This window comes from Lactuca saligna, chromosome 6 (assembly GCF_052625555.1).
Source record: "Lactuca saligna cultivar CGN05327 chromosome 6, ASM5262555v1, whole genome shotgun sequence".
Lineage (NCBI taxonomy): Eukaryota > Viridiplantae > Streptophyta > Magnoliopsida > Asterales > Asteraceae > Lactuca > Lactuca saligna.
The window spans coordinates 45,637,591-45,649,388 of record NC_136422.1 but is presented as its reverse complement, the minus strand read 5'-3'; the positions used below and the strand labels follow the sequence as shown (position 1 = coordinate 45,649,388).

The window sequence follows — 11,798 nt, the reverse complement described above, 5'->3', positions numbered from 1 at the left end:
GGTTCATCAAAATGATTTTTTTAACAATATTATAGTCTAACAAGAATTTGGTATAACAATTTTTTAATATGTATTTATTCAGGCAATTTTGCAACTGCATACAGTCGTGGACATTCTTTGGATTCCAGATACAAGGATTCAACACAAACTTCACTCAAGTCTTCTACATGGTTTGAATGTATAATGCAAGATTGTCCTACAACATTGCCTCCATCAACAAGAGTTGGATTTACAGTAAGTAAAATGATTAGTTTCATTTCATCAATTTACAATACTGCCATCCAGGACCATCTTTTGACTTATTATGTGATAGATCCATGGCTTGCATATGCACCTATGAAGTACAAAATTCTGATGATGCTGCAAAGGCTAGCAAAACTAACTTAATAACTTTCTAATAAATGTTAAGAGTTATTTACATTTTCGGTCCCTGAGTATAGCTGATTTTTTCAGCTTTGGTTTCAAAAAGTTTTCTCTTACAATTTTGGTCCTTATTTTAGGATTTTGTAATCCTCTTTGTCCTTGTTCCACGTAAAATGATTTTTTTTATTATTATTATTATTACCACAGTATAGCTGATAAAAATACTAAGGCAATATCAGGAAAATTGGAGGATATGGATTTCCATTGAATTTGTAAAAACCAAAAAACTTCAAAAAAGTTCTTACAGTCCAAGCCACAAGGCCGATTACAATCCCTAATGGTCAAGAGTTAGGCCACATATTGTGTGGAAGCCGCAATGGGTTGTTCTCTTTTAATATATAAATAATTAATAATTAAATATTTAATGTGTTTTCAAATACTTAATAGTTATTGTTATAATATTTCAAAACGGTACTAAACCGATGGTTTGCTTTTTTTTTTTTTTTTTTTTTAATTTTTTCCAAACCGGTTTTTTTGTGCACCCCTAATTTTCATCCATAATGTCTTATTTCATACAACACGATTAAAATGGCCACCCATGGTGTTAGTGACAAATGTATTGATATCAGGGACTTAAAAAACCCTGCTAAATTACATTACATTACATAATGGAAAATAAGAAGTCAAAAATACAAACTACATCACAAACTACTGCTATCTAGCCTATTGCAAATTTGCAATGAACACAACCACCTTCACATAAACCCAATCTTTGAAGCTGTCATAAAATTGAAAAAATGCATGTCTCCCACGTCGGTTGAAAAGTAAAACCCCACATGCTATCCAAAATCCGGTAACGAAACCCATGCCCCCACCAATATAAAACCATCTCTCAAGTTCATCATCTATGTCTTCCCCATCACCCTCACTTTTACCAATGATGGGTGGTGATTCTGATTCTTCATCTCCTGGACATTTTTTTGTAAGGGGAGGTCCACATAAATGTGCATTTCCATTGTATCTTGAAGGTTGAAAGGATTGGAGTTGAGTGCTTGTTGGGATTCTCCCTGAAAAGTTATTATATGACAAGTCTAGGTAATTCAGGAAACTCATATGAGACATCCTTGATGGTATCCGGCCTGAAAAACTATTTCTGGATAAATCTAAAATCTCAAGATTTATCATCTCACCAATTTTCGGTGGAATCTCTCCAGATAACTCGTTCTTTGACAGGTTCAGGGCAATCAAGTTAAAAAGATTGGTAATTTGATATGGGATTTGTCCTGTTAAATTGTTGCTTGACAGGTCAATGCTCTTCACCAATTTCAGAGTTCTACTGAATTCACGTTCATCTCCTTGCCACTCAATCATTGCATTGTCAACATATGAACCCTGTAAATATTTTGTAGAATATTGTACATCTTGTGAGAATCCTCCTTGTTGAACCATGCTCGTAAGATTACTCAAACATGAGGGGATGCTTCCATGGAGATTGTTCATCGACATGTCTAAAATCTGAAGATTAGATAACTGGCATAACTGTAAAGGGATGGTTCCAAAGAATTTGTTTGATCTTAGTAGTAGAAAATACAACCCTGATAAGTTTTCCCCAATCCAGACAGGCACATTATCATAAAACTTGTTGGCTCCCAAATTCAACGAGATTAAACTCGTGCAATTTTTTAAAGATAAAGGCAATTCTCCAGAGAAGTTATTCTTGTATAAATACAACACCTGGAGTTGTATCAAAGATCCAATAGAGGGAGGAAGCCTTCCAAAGAGATTGTTGTGTCCGAGATTGAGAACTTTTAGGTCTTTGAAATGCCACAAACAGTCCGGGAGTTGTCCGATGAATGAGTTATGAGAGAGGTCAATAAATTCTAACCACCCATCAACAATTTGACATATAAAGGAGATTCCTCCAGAGAACTTATTTCTGGAAAGATCCAACGTTGCCAAAGCGGAAGAGAGTTTCGGTATTTGGCCATTAAAGCTGTTGGAACTCAAATCTATCACTGAATATGTGGCGAAATTTGATAATAAATCTGGTAGTTTCCCACTAATGTTGTTGGAAGAGAGATTCAAATATATTAATTGAGAAGGCCACATGTCCCAAAACTCCAGAGGAATTGTGTCTGAAATTCCAGTATTGGAAAGATCAAGACGATAAAGATTTTTGAGTGTCTGAATCCATTTGGGGAATCGAGGCCCTAGCATCTTGCAAGACCTCAGGTGAATATCCTTTCCATAAGAAAGGCTTGACAAGTGATATGTGGAAGGAACTATAAGATTATTAAAAGAAAGGTCAAGAATAACAAGCATTGGTAGTTCCCACAGTTTCTCACTTATACTTCCACTTAAGTGATTATCAGATAGGTCCAAATAACCTAGGGATGAAAACTTTTGGATCTCATTGGACAATGACCCTGTAAATTGGCTTCCATAAGCAATCAAATCTGCTAATGTAAGCGATGTACATCCAGACAAGTTGGTGAGAAAATCAGGAAATTTGATAATGGCAGAGTTGTCACTGAAGTCCAAACTTACCAAACTACAGATGTTACCAAGATATTTGGGTATTCCATCTAACATGTTGCCAGAGAGATCAAGGATTTGAAGGCTATTGCTGGTTAATGGGAGCAACCAGCGATACATCGATGAGGTGAGATTGTTGTTTTGGAGAGAAAGGTCAGAAATAGATGAAGAAGAAGAAGAAGAGTTGAGAAATGAAGAATATGGATACATGACCTGTGAGAGCTCACATCCCCCTAAAGATAAATGTGTTAGTTTTGGGAGACTCAGAATGGCATCTACCCAGTGATTTGCTGAGGCTAGGGAAATCCCATCCATTCTCAGATCCTCCAAACGAGAGAGATGAGACAACCACTCTACCTTTTCAACTCTACACCTTCCAACAGAATCAAGATGAAGCTCTTGCAAGTTGGTGAGGTTTCCAAACTCTGGAGGAATTGTTCCATAAAGTGAGTTAAAGGAAAGATCAAGACGCCTTAATTCTCTCAAGGAACCAATGGACCTGGGAATGGTTCCATTGAAAGAATTGTAGGAAAGATCAAGGTAACTTAACTCGGTCAAGGAGCCAATGAAGGTGGGAATGGTTCCATGAAAAGAATTGTAGGAAAGATCAAGAATATTCAAGTAGGTTAGGTTAAGCAATGAATGGCTTATCTCACCTACAAAACTACAACCGGAAATATAAAGCTCTGTGACATGACCTGTTTGGGTGCTGCACATGACTCCACTCCATTTACAGCAGTCATGTTCATCAACTCTCCATGTAGAGAGACAATCATCAGGGTGTTGAAGGGGAGCTTTGAAAAGAAGGAGAGCATTTCTCTCCTTATCCAAACACTTTTTCATATTAACACCATTTGTATCATTTCCTCCTTCTCCCACTGCTACCAATTGGCTGGCAGTTGTAGTCACAAGGAGGAGCAAGAGAAATGAGAGCATTATAGAAACACAAGGATTCATAATGTAAATGTAAATGAATATCTTGATGATTTTTGGATTGTATTGATTCCTGCTATATGAAGTACCTCCATGGGTGGATCAAATTGGTGGATTCTCCACTGTGAAGTGTGAACATGAAGGATTCTAAGTGGGTGAGTGGCTCAAATTGGTGTCTGCTTGTGTGGGGCATCCACTATGCAATTTCCATGAAAGATGAAGCATCGGAATTAATTGCCCCAAATTAGACGTTCAAAGACTTTCAAGTCTTAGAAATTTGTATTTATTATAGGTACCTTTTCCAATCGTGTGGTACTTTTTGAGGCCTCCCTGATGTTGACGTTGAATATAAAATCTTTAACAGAAACATAACGCCACCATTCAAAAACAGATAGATAGTACAGAACAGAAGAACAAATGCGCTGAGATAATTTAGCTGATGAAGAACAAACAACACGACAATGGTGGGCGGTGAAGACGACGAGGGAGATGGTTAGAAATTATATCTCCGTCCAAAATCCCTTGGATGATTTATGATTTATCACACAACTTTTCTATAGATAACACAAAAACTTTACTATGAATTAACTCAATGGTTTTGTAAACTTTTAACTCTTATATAAATTTTTGTGGTTTTATTAGTTTTTTCTTTTTAGAAATTTTCATTATAATATTTATATTTTCAGCTATTCTTTAAAAAAAATATATATATTCAAAATTCTGTAATATCCTAAAAAACAATTAATATTAAAAAAACATTTAAACTTTTTACATAATAATTTTTATATTTTTAACTAGTTTTTTCAAAAAAAAAAAAAAAGTTACATAAAATTAGAGTGGTAAACGAACCGCACAACTCTCGCTCGTGTTTGTTAACAACCCTACTTCAAATTTTAAAATATCTTAGAAAAACCGTTCATATTAAAAAAACATTTAAAAACCGTATATGTTAAGGTTTTTTTTTTTTTTTTTTTTTTAGAATTCTATCTAATTTGTGATCAAGAAAGAGATTTTAACTGCCAAGTGTGAAAATGGTTCGATTTCTAACTAAAATCATAATAAAATTGTAATATCGGTTTTTGATTTTAGAAGTTAAAATCATCTGCTTCTGGGTTTCGATTTCTCGTTTTGTATTTTGGCAACTTTTGACATGGTGCTACAAGCACCAACGAACATTGATAGTGCGATAGAGAGCATGGTTAAAGAATTAAGAAATAAGGAAGCCGAAAACGTGAGGCGAAAAAAATATGAATAGAGACCATGAAGCTGCCTATCAACATCTCATGCATGCTTATTTTGGCGAACATGCGGTTTTTCAAGGGTACTTTTTCGATGATGGTTCTGAATGCATAAATATTTGTTTGAACGTATATTTGAAGATGTGATATGAGCATGTTCATTTTTCCAATAAAGTACAAATGCAAGAGGTGCAGTAGGGTTTTGTATGATACAAAAATGCAAAATCGCACACATATGGCACCCTAACCAATGGATTTAACGAGAATCTTAGGAAGTCTCCATGTACAGCACGAGAAACTTTTCACAAATTTAGCTAGTACGTCATGAAGTTGTATGGTCCACACTATTTGTGTAACCCTATTTACAATGACATCCAACAATATCATGCTCATCATACAAACCTACATAGCCTCCATGGAATGTTAGAAAGCTTGGATTTCCTCCATTGGGAATAGGAAAATTACCTTAAAGCACTTTTTGGTTAAAACACTTAAGGTAATCAAGGCTATCTGACAATCGTACTTGAAATTGTGCACAATAATTATGTATTTGGCATGCATAAATATTTGTTTCAATGTATATTCAATGACGTGATAGGAGCATGTTTTTTTTTTCAATAATGGACGTATGCAAGAGGTACATTAGGGTTTTATATGATACAAAAATGCATAATCGCACACATATGGCAACCGAACAAATGGATTTAACAAGAATCTTAGGATGTATCCAAAGTTCTTATATGTTTTGTGATTATGTACTAATCTTTAACTGAAATTAAAACTCATGTTACTGACAGATCATTGTTATTCCTTCACAAAATTACAAATTTGGTATGTTAGATTTTAGGGAATTTCAAATAACAATTTGAATCGGATGTTTCAAGGATCATGATTCTTTCATTTTCTGAAATCTGTAATTCTCCCTTATTGCCTAGGGTACACGGATTCAAAAGTGGGATAATCTAGTAACTTCAATTTTGATTACATACCTTATTAGAATTGAAAAAACACAATACTTGTGTGTTTTTTCAAAGACACATGGAAATGCAAAGTATTTAATTTTCAAGTATGAAAGTTGTAATGTTTGCATGGAACATCCATATTCCTTTTATACAATGAAGATGGTTATAGAATGAAGTTACCATTCATCTTGGCGCTAAAATGGCGGTTTGACTTGTAACATCTGGTTTTAGGATGTTTCTTTTGTTGGAAAGCTGGACTTGAATTTAATCATGAAGGGATCTTGGGTCTTAAGGGATGAAGATTGGACCTTAAGGAATGAGGTTTTAGAGCTAAAGGTATAAGACTTTCGATTCTAGGTTTAGTTTTGGCCTGAAAAGCAATTTGGTATTAAGTTAGTTTTTGGCTTTATTGGATCAAGACGTTCGTGACGCGAAATGAGAGAGTCATGATGTGAAGTATGTGTAGTCTAAGCCTATGAAATTAGGGTTTTATCCCATATTTAAAGGCTTTATCTCCTAGAATTAGGTCAATTGCAGTCCCCGTCACATTAGAGATCCCTTGGGAGCACACCCTAGCCTCTCTCTCTCTCTCTCTCTCTCTCTCTCTCTCTCTCTCCTTTGATTGTAGCCTCTCGTGTTTCTTTACACACCTTGAAGGAGATGGGGTGCATCTTGTAAATCAAGAAGTAAGTCAAATTTAACTTTTTGGATATCTTTTGGACCATTGTAAGTGTTTAAGCTTGAAGCTTTGGGAGCTATTAGGTCTAGATCTATGATTTTGTGCATAATTTGGTTACTTGGTTGATGTTTGAGGAATGCCTTAAAGGTTGTATTTTTATGTCTTTTGGACCTATTTAAAAAAAAAAAAAAAAAAAAAAAAAAAAAAAAAGATGAGAATTCATCTTGTCGTTCGGTCCATTCATGAGTTTATGAGATTTTTGGTGTCATTTTGACCTAGACTTGGTATGATAATGTTAACGGCATGCATATGGATAAAGTTGGAAACTTTATCCGTTAGGACCATGTGTTGATATGTTATGGAGGTTTAGAGCTTAGGTCTTAAAAGATTAAGACCTTAGTTGGAAATTGGGTGTTTTGCCAAAATCGCATCACGATATGAGGTGTAGTCACGCCGCGATGTTTGAGCAGATCGCAACTATCTTGTCTCCTAGCAGTAGCACCACATTGTTGGTCGTTGCAAGATGACATGGATTGTTAACTTTTTGACCAAGTTTGACTTTTGGTCAGTTGGGTTTGGGTCTTGGAGGGGCAAAATGGTATTTTTCCTATATAATAGCTTTTATTAGACCTAGAGTCGATAAGGTAGTGTAGATAAAAGTTTTACTTTAATTATTAAATTAGGGTTAATTATTGTGTAACGACTAGAGGAAGAGTTGATATCACTAGCTTGGTTTTGTGGATTTCATCTTGTTGGTTACTTTCGTGCGATCTCAAAAGCTTTCTTATTATGTGGACTATGTGATCATTGTTTGTACGACCACAAATAGCCTCTCATAGGGAAGTATGGTCGGTATGTGCAATACTACTAAAGAATACCTTTAGGATGGAAGTTCAAGTGTACCTTAGCAAGATGTATGATCATGAATAGCCTCTCAAAGGCAAGTGTGATCAGGATGATTTGTATAACACGTAATAGCCTCAAGGAGGGAATTTCTAGTTGTATAGTGGTTAGAGTTATGCTAGCATATGTTATGTGAAAAAATGTAAAGTAATATGTGATTTAATACTAGGGGTATGCATCAAACCGCATAAACCGCCCACACAGCACCAAACCGTACCGCATAATTCAGTTTAGATCTTTTGTGGTGCGGTTCGTGGTTCGTAATTTCGATAAACCGCACTATATGGTGCGGTTTGCGGTTTTTAGTTTCAAAACTACGGTTCAAACCGCACCGCACCGCATATATATTACATTAGCTTTTATGAAGAAATTATGTTATAACTTCACCTCATGAAAATATATATTAGTTGTAAGATATTATGATATAATACGTTGAATAAGATGTATAAAGATTTGGCAGTATTAAGCAATGACCATAGATATATGTTAAAAAATATTACGATATAGTATTTCTTTAATAAAATATAAAATTTTAATTTAGATCAAATGATTGAAACTATTTTCAAAGTTTAACAACTAATCAAACTACACAAACTGCACCGAAACCACAAAACCGCCCGTAACAAACCGCACCGCAAACCGCGGTTTACACCTTTCGCGGTGCGGTTCGTGGTTTCCAAAAATCCCAAACCGCGTATGTGGTGCGGTCTGCGGTTTGGACTGTAAACCGCACCAAACCGCACCGCGAACACCCCTATTTAATACCTCATGAAGTTTCTGTGTTATTGTGTGTATTGCATATAATTTGTACAATGGATGAGTGTTGTGATTACTCATTAAGCCTTACTGTTGATTTATGTCCATGTATGTTCAATTGGTTTCTATTACATTACTATATTAGATGTTTGTTTTGGTTCATATATGTTCAATTTTGTTTGTTTATCTCTGTTCGTTTAGCATGTTCATGAACATAAACAAACAAGCATGAACAAGGTAATTTGTTAAATGAACGAACATGAACACAAAAACTGGTTCGTTTATCCGTTCTTTTGTTCGACTAACATAAACAAACATAAACAAGGTCTTGTTTGTGTTCGTTTACAACCCTAATCTTTTCACTTGTTAGGTAATAGATCCATGGATTGCATATACACCTGTGAAGAACATTTCACATTTCTGATGATGATGCAAAGGTAGTATGAAATTTTATTAATGACAAAATTAAATCATTTCATGAATTTACAATATTGCCATTTTGATCGTCTTAACATGTCACACCCCAAAACTGGAACGGCGGAAACGTTCTGGGGTGGATGACGTCATGTCAAATATCACAACACATGCATCATAGTAATCAAAGTACAACAAAACATTGCATTAATAGTAATAATTTTACATGCTTTACATTTCAACATAATAAAGTAATACAAGTAATAGAATAAATACAGCGTGGTACTAAGCTATCTTCATCAACAGCTCCGGGGATGTACCCGTCTAATGCTAACCTGAGAATACAAGTTATTTGAAAAGCGAGTATCAGCATTTTTACAAATGTTGGTGAGTTCATAAGCATTTAGTGACATTTCTTTTAAATAACTTAATAAAGTAATAGTTTAAGAGATTTCAGTGTATTAGAGTCCTTTCCAGAAAATCCTATATTTTCTTTAATAAAAACAGCCTTCTACCAAGACTGGTCAGTGATGTGGGGTAAAAAGTAGTTTTCCCTAAATTGCTATCATTATCAAAATACTGAATTTGATTATTGAGGAAAGCAAACGACATCAGGGAATGTCATATGCCTCAGCAGTGAGGACTGCTGACTAAGGCAAGGAACCATAGACTCCAAGAAAGTATCAAACAAACGACACGCCTGGTTCAGTCTAACAAGTGGAGACACAGACCCCAGAAGGTACCAAATGAAAGGTACAACTAGTAGGGTCTCAAACAGTGAATACAGACCACAGACAATATCAAATGAAAGATACGTCTAGCAAGGTCTAAAACAGTGAACACAGTGAATACCGTGAATACAGTGGGTTCTGTGAATACAGTGGATACAGACCCCAGACAGCATCAAATGAAAGATACGTCTTGTAAGGTCAAAATAGAGATAACAGACCCCAGACAGTATCAAAGGAAAGATACGTCTTGTAAGGTCAAAACAGAGATAACAGACCCCAGACAGTATCAAAGGAAAGATACGTCTTGTAAGGTCAAAACAGTGTGACTCTGAAAATGAGTTACCAGCATACAGTGTAGATTGCCGGTGAAATACCGTTACCTTAAAGCCATGAATTATGAGGTAACCCGGGATACTCGTAACCATACTGACTAGAGTTCCAGACGCCCTACAAGCATCTATAATGTGACATTTGTCACCCGTTGGCTTGGTAGGCCGGGACTGTAGCTAGCAGTCTGGGTGCGGGGTTGTCAATCTCGTATAGATCTATACACACAATGTCCGCTCTCCCTACAGGAGACTCTGGTTACCAACTAGACAACGGAGAAGGCCGTGTACTGAAGATGCATCCCAAATAGTGGGTAGAGACTTCCAAACCGTGGGTAGTGTGTAAGTGCTGAACTAGAGGTAGAGACTTCCCAGTACTGGGTTTCTAATGTAAGTGTAGACTAGAGATAGAGACTCTTTACTGAACTGACTAGAGAATTACTATATGTCCATACTCATATACATAATATATAACTAATGAGCCAAACGACCTTCGGACGGCCATCCGATCCCACCAGACCACATCTCAACGAAGAAAAGGAAATAGGGCACACGAGCCTTCCTAGGTCTTTCAATCATTACTTATATGTACCTATATAAGCACAGACATACATCTAACTACGACTGAGTGTGTATCAAGTAGAAGTGATCTTTGGGAAGTAGAAGTGTCTAACAAGTGAAGTAGAAGCGGTCACAAGTGAAGTAGAAGTGTCGAACAAGTATAAGCGTATCACGAAGTAGAGGCGACAATAAGTGAAGCAAAAGCGTATCAAGTATAAGTGGAATAGAGTCGTTATCAAGTATAAGTGAAGAAGAATCGTATCACTAAGTAAGAGTGTGAATAAGTATAAGCGTCATCAGGTATAAGCGACTACAAGTATAAGTGAAAGCGTTACCGAGTAGGAGTATAAAATAAGTATAAGCGAAGCAGCAGTATTTAACAAGTAAAAGTATACGTCGAAAAAGGAAATCTTTGATGAAAAGCCTTTATGTACAGAGAAAATCACAAATTGTATTCTTTTGTAAAATATGTTTAAAAACCTTAGAGAATCTTTCATAAACCAGTTTAGAATGAATTTGGATAAATCAGTATAAGTAAAAGTTATGAAATAAGTAAATTCATTATAGTGTCCTACTCGGTAAAACAGTGTAAAGTGGTAAAATCTTGTGCATGCGGGTTATCAATCACATGTGATTGATATGATAACTGACATGTTTAACTTGTATTCCCCCCTATAAAACATTTAAAAACATTAAAAGGTTCATTCAGGGGTATGAACTCACCTGGTGTAAGTAGGTCCGACGAAGGTGCCGTTTGGGCATTCAGTGTCACGCAAGGACTTGAACACACACAATGACCTATTAACATATGATAACATATGTTCACATACAATTAGTATATTTAATACTAATTAAACAAATATACGCGCTCACAGGAGCGGAAAACACTTTGGCTAAGTGTTTGGGTGTCCCGGGTAGCGTTTAAGGGTGTGTATGGCTAAGGAATGGAGCTTGCTATTCAAGAATACTCCCTTATTACTTAGTTTACGGCCCAGGGACATCTCACCATGAGTTTACAGCCGTAAACTCATGGTGATGGGTTCTAGGGTGTTTAAGGCTTCTACTTGCATCATGGAATTATTCTAAGCACTTTTCCTCAAAGGCATGAGTGGGTTTAAGGTCTTTAAGGGCACTTTATAGGAGTTTACGGCCTAGGGACACCCCTAAGGGAGTTTACGGCCGTAAACTCTCATTCTTTGAGTTTAGTGAAGTTTTGAGCCCCTATTACCTTTCTAGCAATTGCTAATGGAGTGTGATGCCATTTTGGGGGACTAAAACCATGATTTGGGCATGTTTTGGGGAGGTTACAGCCTTGGTACCTACCTGGGCCGTAAACTCCTTTTGACCCTTCATTTTGTTGTGTTTAATTGATCCAAACCCAAAGGACAAGTCCCTAA

General features: G+C 36.0%; 1 protein-coding gene across 1 annotated transcript; it reads right to left on the bottom strand.

Moving 5' to 3' along the window:
* Nucleotides 1-946: 946 nt before the first annotated feature.
* On the bottom strand, nucleotides 947-3,922 carry LOC145001247 (receptor-like protein EIX2). The gene has a single exon (XM_078960608.1). The coding sequence runs from the start codon at nucleotides 3,853-3,855 to the stop codon at nucleotides 1,087-1,089; it is 2,769 nt and encodes a 922-aa protein (XP_078816734.1). The 5' UTR covers nucleotides 3,856-3,922; the 3' UTR covers nucleotides 947-1,086.
* Between the last annotated feature and the right edge of the window lie 7,876 nt (nucleotides 3,923-11,798).

Bases quoted from the DNA above. Each gene is read 5' to 3' on its own strand.
- LOC145001247 (XM_078960608.1), bottom strand. From the start codon at position 3,855: ATGAATCCTTGTGTTTCTATAATGCTCTCATTTCTCTTGCTCCTCCTT.